The 15,967-nt window shown below is 37.1% G+C and overlaps 1 protein-coding gene across 8 annotated transcripts in view; it reads right to left on the bottom strand.

The window, feature by feature from the left end:
- Positions 1-15,967, bottom strand: part of INSC (INSC spindle orientation adaptor protein) — a 134,039-nt gene that overhangs the window by 77,870 nt on the left and 40,202 nt on the right. For 7 of the 8 annotated variants that reach the window (XM_064425401.1, XM_064425400.1, XM_064425399.1 and 4 more), the window contains one exon: positions 11,585-11,678. The exons of the other annotated variant lie outside the window; for it this stretch is intronic. In XM_064425401.1, the coding sequence (XP_064281471.1) occupies positions 11,585-11,637 (53 nt within the window). In that variant the 5' untranslated portion in view covers positions 11,638-11,678. The remainder of the gene's footprint in view (positions 1-11,584; positions 11,679-15,967) is intronic. 8 annotated transcript variants of the gene reach the window in all.

Consider the following 15,967-nt stretch of genomic DNA (forward strand, 5'->3'; position numbering starts at 1 on the left):
GAGCCCATTTTACTTCTTCCAAATGTAGTTTTAGGCTTCTTTCTGGAAATGCAAAACCCTGCACAGGTTTGCTAGCAGAGTAAGCATGAAATAAAATTTTCTGTGCTTTTGCACTATAACCTGTATATTAAATGTATGTCTTATATACCCCTATTCTGTGTCAAATGAAAAGGATAGACAAATGCTTTACCAAAATTTTAATTGAAAGAACATCATAACTGTCCAAAAACCTTCCCTGTTTCTTCCACAAACCCATACATACATAGAAATTTAATTGGCGAGCAAAGAGCAGTATCACTTTTTAGATGCTGGAAAACCCATCAAGATTGTTTTGGAATCTGTTGAGGTGTTTAAAATTATATCAAGCTGTTAACTTAAGTAGTAAAAAAATCTTCAATTTAAGCACTGACTGAACACCTTGCATTTGCAGCAAGCAGAACAACAATGCTGGGACCAATGTACACTTTAAAATGCCTCCTCAATCACAGCAGGGCAGCTGTGCAGCAGTTTAATCAGTTGGACTGTTTGCACAAGGAAAAAAAAATACATTTTCAAAGTTACTGAGATCAACCTCTCGTCCAGCAGTTAAACAGAGAATGTCCAGTACCATTCCAGCCCTTTGGAGCAGGACAAAATATCTTATTTTCCCCTGGCAGTAGCAGCTGATTGCTTTCCAGGTTGCTCCTGACATTTTGGCCAAGAGCAACAGGGGGTTAGACTAAACCAGGAGTGTTCCCATCTAATGGCTTCCTGATTCACTCTCATGACAAACACAGCCCTTACGCCTCCACACGGGGACTGTGCCACAGGAAGACAGGCTTGAGAAAAGTTTGTTTGCTTCTAAATGAGATGGAAACAAATTAGCTGTGTGGCTGAACCACTATAGAGAGAAGTTTCTGTCAAAACAACATAAAAATATACAGCTATATGGCTTTTCCATAATTCTCCCTCCTGGTTTCCCACAGGGTGCACTGGACCATAAGAAAGCATTAAACAATAGTAGCTGTAAAATATTGTTACTTGAAATCTGAAAGCCTGAGGACCTCAGTGATAGTCTCAAGATGGAGAAACCAACTCAAACACCTGTGAATGAAGGACTCTTCACTGCTGCAGACTGGACACTTGCAGTATTCAGAAGGCCACTTCCTTTAAGCCTCAAAGACAGGCCGGCATAGTTGATATACTCGAAATATTAACTTAAAGTACTAAAGTGAATTCATTTTGAAACTTGGATTTTAAACTTAAAAAATTTCAAAAATAAAGTTAAAAGTGTCATTTTGCATCAATGGCACAAAGCATAGGAATCTCTGGCCCAGAAATCAAGCCAGCTGCAAACAAAGACTCCCTTACTCTGGGATCCTGGCAAGCAAGGTTAACAACCTGAATACACATTGTTAGCAGATTTCTCTGCTTTCCAATTAGAGTATTTGCTGCCCTTTCATCCCTTCCCACTACCACAGTTATCCCAGAGCTGAGTTGTGTAACATATAATACATCAAACTGCTGATTTGTGCACAGCTGATACTGAACAAGATATTTTTTGCTCTATAGCACTCCCCAAAAGTTTGCTTTCACCGATCGTGCCATCCATTGAACAGCCTCAATCACTTGGATACCATTGCCTAGTTCTTCCTTTTTTCCTTCAATAATTTTTTCAGCTTTTCCCTGGTTTGCTCTTGTTTAATCTTTATCATGATATCAGTGTTGCTGACATTTAATATATTGGAAAAATATTTCCATAACTTTAGATGAAGAGAATATTATATTCTTGATGTACATGTTTTCTATACTTCCAAATTGGACCAAATTTTCTATATTGGACCAAATGTTTTCTATAGTCCCTGTACCAAATTCAACAATAAAGTATTGAAAATTAGCAAAATGCAAAATTCAAATACCTGAAGCGTAGTTTACATGTGCAGGACAAAAGTTGTTTCTTTAGAAACAAGTAAAATATTACATTTAGTCCTTTATGTATATTGCCCTAAATAAAACAATATATATATTTATATGTGTGTATATATATTTTCACTTTACCACATTCTCTAAAATACTGTGAGAAGCAAAACAAAACAACTGAAATTGTTAACAGTCACACTTCAGCTTAATATTAAACTCTTGTTTGCACTCCAAATCCCTCAGGGTTAATATGAGCTCATAAACCCAACCACTAACAGACACGAGCCAATTTAATGAGACCAGAAATGGGGTCACATCAACCGGCACATTTTTTAAGATCATTATATTATTTGTCAAAAAGGGAAAACAACAAAGAAAAATATTTACAAAGCTGAAACATTGTTCTTATAGCTTTTTTAAAATTTGCTCATTACAGGCTACTGAACAACTGATTACAAGATCCTCCCAAGCATCCTCAGGGAACAGTGAACCAGATTAAGAGAGACCAGGCAATTAAATAAGGAAGAAATTCCCAGGAAACATGAACTGAAGAGAAAAATACTGTATTTAACACAGTATGGTACTAGCATTTGTCCTAAACAGCTGAAAAGACAAGTCATAGTTAAACTGTTGAAATATCTTTAATGAAGGAATTATTTTCTTAAAAATTAATTGTGGAAAAACACCTCAAATACCAAGGTACAGGTACTTATTCACCAGTCTCTGTTATGGCCATGGTTGTAAAGACTTTAATGAACTCACCACTGTGAAAATGATGACAAAATATAACTTATGGAAGGAACAAGCTGGGTTTTGTGAATAGAAACATTATTTGCATTTACTGGAAGCAGTTTCTAGGTAATATTCAACATTTCCCACCTGCCACAGCAGGCAGAACAAGACACACAAGCTCATAACACAGTGCTGTGTAAGAACCATTGAAATAGAAATATACGGAGATAGGCTAGTAAGGACTTCCTTGGTGTTTCGCCAGCTGAGGTGGAACACAAAGACAAGGGAAGGAAAAGTAGTTTGCCTGAGGCAGGAAGATTAATCAGCATTACAACCAGGAGAGAATCAGAAGGAATGATATGCAGCTCTAAATCAAAGTTTCAACAAACCATACTGCCCTTTGAAGACACACACAACACAACCTTTTCTCAGAATAAGTAAAGAACTAATTCAGTGAAGCTGAGACATTGAGTTTTAGGATCCCTTCATTAGTCTGATCATCGTTTTCAAGTTTCATGAAGAGTGGTATTTCTGTTAAAGAGGACAACTTGATTTTTTTCCCTGTCTTAGCACAGTAAAGGGGACAATCCCCAGAGTGCTTCAAAGCAGCTTGAATGTTGTACAGGAAAGATATATTGTATATACTAAGCAAAAAGACAGGATTTCATCCTTAATTCCTTTCCAGGGCTAACTAGAATAATTCCAGCTACATTACCAATATGATAATAACAGCAGTATAGCCTAACTGGTAAAAGGAGAAAACTTTTGTTTCCATGGCATGCCATTTGATTTCAGCATAGTCTACCTATTATGATAATAATTTACACTTTTTAACTCCCTTAGCATTAACAATATTATGTTTTAGTTCACAGGTGGTGTCCTATATGCCCCCCTTCAAAAAAAACCACAAACTATACCATTGTTTCCAATATTATGCCAGCAAGAATACTAAATTCAGATTACCTGACATATATATAGTTGCATAGAAAGTCAAAGCATCTCAGTAAAACAAGTAAGTAATAATTTCATATTGTAAAAGGAAAAGCAAAGACACAGTCTTTACTATAATTTGCAAAGTTCACAAAGACTTGGAAGGTAAAGAAGTCAAAGATTACACACTGCAGGTTCTGTGTTTTTCTCATAAAATGCACTGTTTAGAAATAATACTACTTAACCTTGCTATCCTGAAGACTCCAACTTGCAAGTTCTTCCCTATATGACCAAATTATCAGAGAAGGACAGGACCAGACCCCCATGGTAGCTTGATGTGGTTTTTTTTGTTCCTTTTGCATGTCCCTTCCCTACAGCAAATACACTGAGTTCAGAAAATGTGCACTTGGTGTTTAGGATTATTTAACACCTGGAAGCTCACAAAGACAATGCAAAAGTCAAGACTGTGGTTTCCAGCAGCTAGCCATGGCTGAAATATTTTGATGTAAAAGCATAACATAACTGCATAGCAAATCAATGAAAAAAGAGGTTATAGTAGGGTTTTACAAGATTTTTTCCAAAGGAGGTGTGGCAAATAAGCAAGATACCTATGTACTTCTCTTGACATTGCACCAAAATTAAACATTTGGGTTTTGACTTTTGCACCTTCCCCCTTTTTTTATTTCCTTTTTTTTTTCTGAGAGAGAATTTATGGGACACCACCTGTGAACTAAAAGGAATACTGTTAACGCTAAGTGAAATATAAAGTGTATACCATTTTCTTAATAGAAAACAGCAAAACTAAAATTCTGAGTAAAAGTACTAACATGACAGTATGAATACAATTACTTTACAATTTTTAAAATTCCATGAGATTCTCATAGTACATTTAAAATATCCTAAATTTCTAAGAATCCTTCTAGCTGGTTGGAAGGCTTCATAAAGCAGAAAAGTATCAAATTGCAGTAAAAATATTTGGTAGACTAAAGAAAATCAGGGCATTTGTGTGAATGCATCATTCACATTGTTAGATTAAGAAACCAGAAAAAAGGCTGCCATGTTCAAGGTAAATTCTTTAATTTAACACAGAAAGCAAGTCTGTTTTCTGAAAACAGAGAACTCCAACAGGAGTGGTAGCAGATGTTTAACCCTCTCAGCATTTGTTCTGAAATATGCTACAAAAAAAATAACTGTGATAAAGATTAGAATTCCTGTAAACAAAGACTATAAACAACATCTGAATTGTTTGAAAATTCTTTTGTTTCACTAGCATCAGTGAAAGCAGAGAAATACAAACCATGGATCCAAAGCCATAAACCAATGTCCAGAAGAGCAAGATAGAGGGTGTAAAGTTGACAGGACCACTACCTTGATGTCACAATAAAAAACTTAATGCAGTGCTTTTGAAGATGCAATCAGAACCTTTCAGTCACGCCTGGCAGATAAGGTAACCTAATATTCAGGCACAGCTCTGTCACTGTGATTTCAAAGACATTAATATGAGGGTTCATTAAAATTAATTTCTGAAAAGGACAAGTCCAAACACAAGATATTCACTGTGCAGACAACTGCTTTTTCTGCAAGATACAAAAAGAGATGAGCCTCCTCAATAAAATCCCACATTTCAAAAGTATGCATTCTCAAAATAACAGGCAGAGTTTCTTCCATAATAAAGGCTACACCAGCACTACCTTGAGCTCTTTCCAGTGCTCATGTGCCACATGCTATGAAACGTTACTGACCCTTATGAGGGATTCAGAATAAACTCTTAATTGTCTTTAAGGATGAAAGATGGTCCTTGATCTTTTAAAAGTATTTTCCAACTTCCAGCAAGCCACAAATATGAAATATCGAGTTAATGAAGGAAAGGTCTAGTGAGGCCAGTTGGACAGATTGTTTAAATTCATCAATTTGTTCACATTTTAAAGTCACCATAACTTGACAATTATTATAGTGGACAAATTCAAATCTCTTTCAGGTTAAAAGCCAAAATCTCTTGTGACTTCCACAGTTTAACATACAATATTTTACAGCATAGCTCTGGGAAGTAGTATAACATTTCTACAGAACATTATAAAACTAAATAAAAAGATGTAATGATAAAACTATCGGAAGGAAAAGGTTAGGAAATATCTGGAATTCTGGCAGACTTACAGACCCCAAAAATGCCCAAAGTACAAGTGAAATGTAATTATTTTTGCTGCTTGCTTGCTAAACTGCTGACTTACATTTTAACATCCTGAATAGAGGAACAGAGATATTTTATCCATGGATTCAATGGAAAGAAAAAAAGATCTGTTGAGTTCATATGCCTCATGAATGCCTCCAAATGATGGCAAATCAATAGTTGCTGCTTTACTAACATCACCCTTTGGACTTAGTCAGCTAGCACGCCTGAAAATCCTTCCCAGAAAAACCATACAGATTCACAAATCTGTTTTACAACCACCATCAAAACTCCATACAAACAACTCAGCTTTCAGTTTGGTTACAGATACGATATAAATCACTAAAGTAGAAAATACCTCATAGTAAAGTCAACTCCGTTTCTGAAGCTATAAAATTATTTGTTGAATTCTTGTAGGGTAAACTGAGTGAAAGGAAAGGGATACAAGGTCATTAAATGAGGTATCATTAGTGCCTTGAGCTATGCAATAACTGATTTTATTTCTTGTCACTAGAAGGTAATTTTATTGCATTATTGGCAAAGCACCCTCCTTTCTTCTGTCATAATCTTTTCCTACAGCCTGTTGCAAAAGGAAGTTTTTCAAAACACATTTTCAATTCCCCAGTAAGCATCCAATTCTCAAATGGTTTTTAAAAACTCAAAGCAGTGATTCATAGAGCCAAGTAAGAACACTGAACTCGGAATGCTGAAAATTTTCTGCTCTAGCTCTTATATTACAAATAACTTGGGATTTTTTTCTTCTAGAGTTTCTTCCACTCTTTATCCGACAACTTTCAAGGAGCGACAACAACCAAGTTCCTGATAAATAAATAAAACTGATCATAGGGAATGTAGAATTCTAATTAACAGGGCAAGACCTATGCACAGCAACTAGCTTGTACAATACAAAAACCAGAAATACCAATGTTGGTTTTTTGCTTTTCACGGAGTTCTTGTTAGACAGGAAGTTCAGTTTGCAGACACAGGTGTGAAAAGCCAGAAATACAGAACAAAGCCTTAGTTATCAGCAGCAAACACTGTGGGAAACTGAAATCAAAAGAAAAATTATCACTTAAATCACTTAAGTTCCTACCTCAGCACTTACAGATGTCCCTGATGAGACAAAGTATTTAACATACTTTTACTTAAACATGATTTCAGGATTACTTATAGCTGGAGCACAGTCTTATAACTGAAGACTAAAAGAAGTGATATTAAAAAAAAAAAAAAGCAAGGAAAACCTTGTGAGAACAAGCACTCAGATGTGGCTAGAAGCTACAGAAGCCACACAGACTGGAAATGGAAAGGTAAGAAGAAATGAGGTGGTTTAGGAAAAAAATAGATCAGAATGAGAAAAATATAGGTCTTATTCATGTTTATTCACAGAATTCACATCCCTAGAAATCCTGCTCTTGGGGATTCATATCTAAGAAAATAGGTAGATAATGAAACAGCAAACATTTCAGTGAGCTGCCACGCAACCAAACTCACTGCCCAGAATTCAGGACCAGGAAAACTATGGCATCAAAACCTACAGATCCCAATCACCTACAGAATATAAGGGGCAAGACATCACTGGCAAGCTCAAGGAAAAAAACAGATGTTATTTTAGTCAGAATTCACTTTCTATGACAGGATAACCAAATGTCACTGCCTTGGATTCAGAGCACTAAATGGTATATTGAGTAGTGAGACATTTTAGACACTCTGCAGAGAGAGACCAATGGATGGATGCATTCTTTTCCTAACAGCCCCATAAGAACACAGTATTAAAAAACTTGAAGGGTTCTGCACATCTTACCCCTCAAAATACCTCTTTTCAGCTGTATAGAGGTCACATGAACTCTACAAGTAGAAGCAAAATGCAATGTGAATGATCCCTGAAATTATTGAGCCCCTGATCAGGTAGAAATCCTCTTACTTTGTAAAGGGTGGGAGGCAGGGGGGTTTTCCTTTTTCTTTCTTTTTTTTAAACAATATTCACTTCTGGGACTATAGACCTATGTGTTTTTCATCTCATATGTCGATATGTTCCATAAAGTTCTACAAATTTGTCATCCTGATTAGGCAGAGAAACAAGCAGAATCAATGCAGTTCCTGCAGTATCAAATCCTGACTTTTTCTTGCTTCTGTTTCAAGTCACAGCTTTCAAAAAACATTACCTAAATGCCAATTAAGACCAAATATTGACAATTATTTTTTTCCTTCTATTTCCACAAAGTTTTCTGCATCAATTCAAGTAGTACTTCTATCCCCACTGGGCACACAGCAATGTACTGAACAGAGTTGTGGGAAAAAAAAACAAACAAACCAAAAACAAAACAAAAAAAAAAAAAAAAAACAACAACAAAAAAAACCCCATTTTGCCCAGCCCTTCATGGATGCTCCTGGAGTTCTGGAAGTAGCCTTAGTTTGCTACCTGAAAAAAAGCAAGCTATTTTAATCAATTCATGGATTCATGGAATGGTTTGGGTTGGAAGGGTCTTAAAAAATGATGTGGTTCCATCCCACTGGCCATAGGCAGGGACATCTTCCACCAGACCAGGTTGCTCAAAGCCTCATCCCACTTCTTTTGGTGTAGTCCAAGATACAACAGATTTTATAAGCTGCTAGTGTACACTTCTGACTCATATTCAGGATTAGGTTTTTCTTCAGTTTGTTTTGTTAATTTTATTCTGGTTTTGTTTGGTTACTGTTTTGGGGTTGAGAGGTTTTATGGGGAAAAGGGGAAGTTGGCGATGACAATTGTGGCTTGTTTTTTTACCTAATTTTGATATAAGATGATCATTTATTCTTTTTTTACAAATTCTAATTATACCATATTTCTCCAGTTGAAGCCCTGAACTGAACACATAATCCCAGAAGCCAAAACAGCATTTTATTTCACTTCTGGTGATGAGTGCTCTCTCTCTCTTCTCTCAATCTGAAGTTGAATAACTTCAGATTCAGCAGTGCCTTAAGTTTAGTTTACCATCCAATATGGAAAGTATAAAAAAACCCCATGTCTACAATGAAAAAGCCTGTGTAAACTAGAATTTAAATTCACAGAAAACAAGCAGAGCAATGAACGTTCATTACACAGGACGAAGGGCAGGGGCATAAGTGAAAGGTAGGTTTTGTTCTAGATGGAAAAAGCAATGTTAAAGCTCATTGCCTCTTATGAAGATGAGAATATCTTATAATTATATCTTAAAAGATAAGGAAAGGGTAGTGATATTTTGCCAGAGCTACACTAAAAATAGTTGTTTCAGAATAAGGTTATGTGCATCTCTAAGGAACACATGCATCCTTCACATGCTTTAATGAACTGGCCTTCACTGATGAAAATATAATTTTTATGGTCCTGTAAGGTGCTTTACATAGGAATACAGCTTTTGGAGAGTAAGCAAATTACTCTTATAAAAGTGATCTAATTCCAATTGTCTTCTCTCCTAAGAGACAAAATCATCACTTAAGTTCCTAACTTGCTGAAACAGAAAATAAAGTTTCTGTAATAATTTGTTTTTCCTCAGGATACGGCACAGCTTTAAATACTGTATCCACAGCAGTCTAGATGTCAATTAGAGACAGCAGCTCTGACAGTGCGTTAGAAAACCATTAACACCATGACTCAGTACTCTAGAGACTCCAGCACAAGTTGTGATTTCCCATAAAATCTAAGGAAAGTGTGTAAACAACAATTCATGAAGCACAGAGACTTTAAGGCCCCAGTTTTAAATTCCTTATACAGCCAAAATAGCTGGTGACTCCAGTGACCACTGTGGAAACACTTGGGATCTGCATATTTATGGTACATTTTTCCTATGGAGACAGATATTCTTGCTGAAGGATCTGCCTGTTTTTATTGATGAAACTTTATGACCTCAACACGAAGCAAGGCATGGTTGTGGTCTTACACAGGATTTACATCAGTTGGATTTGAGCTACCCAAGAAGTTAATGCAAGCCACTCACAAAGAGCAGGAATGTGAACTGGAATCCTGAAACAGTCATCAATCCTAGTCTTGGATACAGGAGCAATAAAGAATTAAGACTATTTGAATCTTATTATTTTGAAAATTCCCTTAATCCTTTTAAATGCCCTATAGGAGCCATATCACTTCTTTCTTTAACCCAGAGAAATTACTTAATCTCATAAAAATTCCATTTCTTTGGAAAGGCTATTATGTTGGGTGCAGGGTTTTTTTCCTCTTTTTTAGCAATCAAAAAGAGCATTTTCTACAGTTTCTGAACTTGATCTAGTCCATTCTGTGTCCTGAATTCTTAGCATAAAAACACATTTTCTTATTTTCAATTCCAATGTTCTCTGAGCCTTCACCTTTCTGACCACTGACAACTTCAGTCTGTCCATTTCTTACAGGGACTTTACCTGAAATAACCCTAATCTGTAGAGGAAAAAAAGATTATTTCTCAAAATAAAAACAAGCAAAAAAAAATAGGGGCTCACTGTGAGTGAGGGAGAGTTCTTACTTATTTTTAAATTTCTCTATAAATAATTGCCCTGCTGACTCCAGCTCTTTGCCGAAACATAATGCTTGCTATGTAGGACTTTTCCAAATCCCTTCTCGTGCTAAGATGCAGTTTAGAGTGCTTGTAGAGTGGCTGTGTTCACATAGCATGGCCGAGCTTTGCTTCTCTTAACACTGCACACCTGACTCACAGGCACTTTCCTTTTCTAGAAGCCACCAGTCTATAAAACTCAGTGCTTTTCAGTGCTGTTACCTCTAAAGCGCATTTTTCCTACTCCACATTTCCAGCTGCTAGCATAGGGAAACTCAGGCTAATTTCCTCATTCACGTGTTGTAAACAAATCTTGGCACCATCAGCCTGGATCAGCCTGGGCCACCCCCAGGACCTGTTCCCTCAGCTCTGTTTGCAGCTAGTTTTGTACAACTCTAAGTCTTAACTGCCCCATTGTTCTTGGAATACCTCTATATGTGCTTCTTACAGGAGAGAATCTGTTTAGTTGTGTTACAGTGACTCTCAGTTTAATGGCAATATCATAGTATGTGCTGGGAGTCTGAGGTAAGGAACAGTAGAGAAATATCAAATTAGCCATGAAGAAAAGCATTGTATTTGGACATAGTATGCCAATTACAATTGTAAGTTAATTACAATAAAGAATTGCAGTCTGACCTGAAGAAAGACAACTAGGGAAAAGACTGATATTTAAATCCTTTTTATTCCTGGGTTCAGCAGACCTCACCCTCCTTTCTCCCATAAACAAAAACAAAAACCCAGCTGTGACACATAATGACTATAATGACTGTAGGTTATTGTATTTTTTTTTTCTTTTTATGGAACCTCTATTAGAGGTTCTACACAGAGACAGCTACTAGATGGCAACCAAAAGATAGATTTTTTAAAAAAATCTGTTGGTTAGCAGAGTCACCAATGTCTCCACTCCCAACAGGGTACCACAGACCAGACATTCATTATACCACAGCCTTCATAGCATTACCATACCTATGCCAGAACAAAAGTCAACCATGCTAAACATATTCTTATTTATAGCTTTCAGCAGTCTTCACAGAGTGCAGAGAGTTCCAGTCACTTCCATCATGACTAAGAAGCAGTCTAGTAAGTACAGTCACATTGGTACTGCAAACATGGCCATCCATTTTAAATGATAGTTCTAGAAACACTGCCATGATTTACCACACTCCAGGTATGCAAATTTCCAAATGCCTCAAGAAATACATCTCAACTTTCCTCATTCATTCTAAAAATTCCATAGGAATGCTACCAGGGTTTAAAAATGAGCCTTTAAGTATCTCCAGCACCTCAAAGGAAAGTGCAGCTGCTGCCTCAGAACCATTTAATCACTCAAATCTGGATGATAGAGTGCACCACTTACCGCTGAACTGGGAAGGAAAGGGAATCTAAGTGGTCCTCGCCCTTAAAAGCCATATTTATCCTGTTCTCATGTACACTTCTCCATAGGCTGGAATCTAGAAAGAAAACAGACATTTAGTAAACCTAGGAAAACTCAGGCACCTTCAGCCTAGGCTGGCATGGCATTTTCCTGCTCTTCTGTGGAGCGAGCTCATTAAAACAAAAAGTCTCCTTCTCCAGAACTCCAGCTGTTAACCAAGGCCATTAAGTACATTTCACAGCATAAACAATGTAGGGTTTACATATTCCTGAAGATCCTGGACTACTGCACAGGTCAGAGCCATCTGTGTTGAACATTTCTGAGTTAGTATTGAGGTATTATATAGCCTCATTTATTTTATATTAACTTGAATGCTAGAGAAAATCTAATGAGTATTACAGTAGTTCTTGTTATTGTGAGAAAGATTGCAAGTGAGGTCCCTTCCAGCCCTAATTATTCTGTAATATGATTTCAGGATTGTTAAGTACTACATTTACAGAAAGGTCCTTGATGACTAAGTTATTGAAGTATTTGATCCTTCCATGTTAGACAATTTCATTGTTTATACATTTTAAATGCTGCACACATCTTTATCCTCCATGATTTCCCTTCATACCTAGTGAACAAGAGATGGATCCAAGCTTTATTGCACTAGGAGGAAAAACAAGAAAGGAGAAGAAAGACTCCTCACTTTCACAAAAGAGTTCTGCCTCTTTCCCCCTCCTTTTAATTAGCCTCCCTGACATTAGAGCATTACCTACTCTAGGTCAAAGCATATTCACAGCAAAAATCATAGAGGATTATTATTCTACAAAAAAAGGTGAAGCCATTTTCACTCACACACATGGCTAAAAGAAATCTAAGGCAAAATATTTGAAGGAAAAGACTAATCCATGACTCAGGAAGAAGGAGGAAATGGATTCATTTGGACAAGAAGACAGGAACAGTGGGAAAATTATGCTTTCCTAGGTATGAAAAATTAAATTGGTATCAATGGATGTCCTAGAGAAACTACTTTACACAGGAAATTACTGTTGTTTGTGTCACCAACTGAGGCAGAGTGGTTTTGATGTAGCTGCTTGTGAAATTCTGCTATTTGGTTATTGGCTGCATTGTGTGAGCTGAGTCAGCCAGCATTCAAGATATTTGCCACCCCAAAGTGCTCTTAATTGACACAGAGTGGTCCTCACTCTCTTTCCTAGCAAACTGATCTCATTACTAATGCATGGCCTTGTTTTTTTTCCCAAGATCTCACAAACATGTCCTGAGCACATAAAAATATTTCACCCAACATAATGGGCTCACGTGCTCTGTCCACTGTCAGCACCAGATTGCTCTGGTGATGGTGTCATCCTGTGTTCCTCCCTATCCCCTAGGTTTTCCTGAAAATAAACTTAATTTAATCCTTCTTTTCATGTATAGACTAAGATTGAAATATAGTAGAAAAATCTATTTTAAAAAGCCAAAACCAACACCAAAAAACCCCACATTAAGAATAGTTTAATTGGTACCGAAGTCTCTGGTTTAAAAAGTTTGCAAATATTTCATAGGTTTTGACAGGAGGTTCTTATGCCCAAGTATGAAGATATTAGTCTGTATTCTTCTGCTCCTGTGACACACTAAGATTTGCAAAAAAGCTTATTTTGAGGGGCAGGAGGAGAGGGAATTTAAGGCATTTAGGGTATGATATGTAGATTTCACTAACAAATTGAATAAATGAGCTAGATTCATTTTTACTAGTGTAATATTTTCTGGTTTTAAAGACATTTAAGACTACCAGATGCACACAAGTGCACAATCACATTTACTGGAAACAGCCAAATATCACAATCTTAATTTGGAGGAGATACCCTTAAAGCTGAACACATCCACATAAAACCTTAATCTCCAAAGTTAATTTCCCCCTCCTAAATCTTGTCATTTAAAGGACCAAAACCCCCAATATTTTAGCCTGCAGAATTACAGATTTCATGGACACTAAGCACCTCTTTCTGCTCAGCATTAGACCTGGATTTACCTTCTCATGCTACCAACACTAAATCAAATCTAAAGCTTCAGCTTCCTCTGGCAAGCTACATCTACTTCACCATTAGCTCAGCCTACTTCCAATTTCTACACATACAAATCAAAGCACCTGCTTGTACTCCATTACTTGTGATCAGTGACATAATGTACACAGACATAAATTAGATTATTGCATGTCCCTGTTCCCCATAAATTAGAAACCTGACAAAAAAGCAAGTTTTTATATGCTGTCTTCCCACAAAGCACACTTTTATATTATGTCTGAGAGCCTTTAAAAACATTATCAACTCCTACTTAGAGATTACTTATGCTCTGGGAACAATAACAAAATGCCACAACAATATCTTAACCAAACTGTCTGTCTGGAGACTATGCTTAGATATTAGCTCAAATCTTGAATCATAAATTAATGTTGGCAACATGAGAAAATTCTCTGCCCTGGCACTTTGCCAGGGGATCCACTGTACCCCCAGGTTCACAAGAGAGGTTGGAACACCAATGATTTGCAGTAAAGGCTTCTGGTCCTGTTTGGAATGCCTCCTCCACCTGCTGGGCAATTCCAGAGCTCCATGACAGATATTGCCCAGATTCCAGTGTTCTCATTCCTCTTTCCAGGTAAGACCAGAACTGTACTTCCTAGTAAAGACTAGGAGAGAGCTGATGAGTCCTTCTATTTAGTTGATTCTGCTTTCTATCTGAGTCCACAACACAGTGATGAGCTTTAGTCAGCACTCCTAAAAGCAAAGTCCTCTACTCTAGCTGACTATGGAGATGTTACACATGCACTAATGTACATTAAGTATATATATAATAATAGATATCATCAGTAGACTTCTGTAGGAGTGGCTAATAATTTTTCCATGACTAATGATTAGACCCATAGCTCAGAGTTGCTGTCCAGGTAAATTTGTACCAAAAAAACAAATCAAAAAACCTACTGCTTGTAGTTTGCAATAATGGTCGTTTTGGTAGAAGCCTGAGTGACACACTGAAATAATAAAATTGTACTCTATGACTATTATGAAGCCTTTTATTTAACACCTTACACAGGGCTTTACATCTGCACACAGCCTTGTAGCACAATGTAAATGCTGACTTACAATTTGGTTGACTCCTCTGGTGGGTAGCAGCACGTGCATGTGGAATTACATGTACTCAAGGCAGCAGGCTCTGTGTCCTGCATTTTCCTCTTTGTGATTTCAACACTAAATTAGGTTTTGAGGTGTTATTTCCTCAAGAATAGATGCAAGTAAGCAGAGCACAAACCACATTTCAATCCTATTCAATACAGTCAGCCAAAAGCTTTTTTCAGGAGTTCAGAAGAAAATAAAGCATCACAACTGAAAGAGCATGAAAGCATTGCTCTCAGCAATGAGCGAGGTATCAGTAAAGGGCATGACCTTCATGGCCAAAATTCCCAAAACCACATAACAGGAAGAGGGATGTTGCTCACAGGCAGGCACCAGGCCTTGCCAGCAAATGACAGAATTAAACACATCTTAATAAATTGTCAAACAGCCCACCTGTAAAATAGAGGAGAAGTCTCACCCCAGCTTACAGCAGGCTTGGCAGCACAGGGGAAACCTGTGCAGCACCTCATTAGCAGAGTGGTGCAGCTGGCAGCTGCTGTCCCACTGCTCCAGGACAAACCCCTCCTGCCTTACAAGAACTCCCTGCTGGGAGCCTCCTGTTGCTCCAGCCTGTTTAGCAATGGAGAGCAGCTTCTACAGAGCTACAGTGCTTTTTGGCACCCTGCAAAACATGTTATTTCTTATAAGAAAGGAAATTGCAACTCGTAGAATCTCCCAGTTTAAATTTCTTCTCCATCATTCAACGTGTTACCTTATATTTAACAAACTAGTTTATTAGGGAGGGTTTTAGCATAAGGATTCTTTTAGGAACAACATCCATGCCCAAAAGGATCATGGTAACAGCATGTGTTCCAGGTGAACTCAGTGTGACTCATTTTCTTCTACTACTGATGGCCCTAAAGTTCTCTATCACAAAATGATGTCCTTAATTATTAAGCCCTGAAACTTCAGACAATTAAATTCACATTTTTGAGCTTATTCATGTCATACATGTTCACCCCCTTGCAAAGACTCAAATCAAAAGGCAAATCTCTGAACTTTCACCACACCCTTTCTAACCCCTAGCATCATAATTTCAACACTAAAAATATATTCAAATAAGGTCAATCAAGAGCATAATTTCTCTTTCAGGAAGAGACAGAAATCCACACATCTAGCCTCTGACTATTAATAATCATCTGAATTAGAAGAGCATGTTACCTATAAGCAATATGGTCAACCTGAGAATAAGAAGTTATTAGCTAAAAGT

The sequence above is a fragment of the Passer domesticus genome, chromosome 6, assembly GCF_036417665.1.
Source record: "Passer domesticus isolate bPasDom1 chromosome 6, bPasDom1.hap1, whole genome shotgun sequence".
In the NCBI taxonomy this organism is placed as follows: Eukaryota; Metazoa; Chordata; class Aves; order Passeriformes; family Passeridae; genus Passer; species Passer domesticus.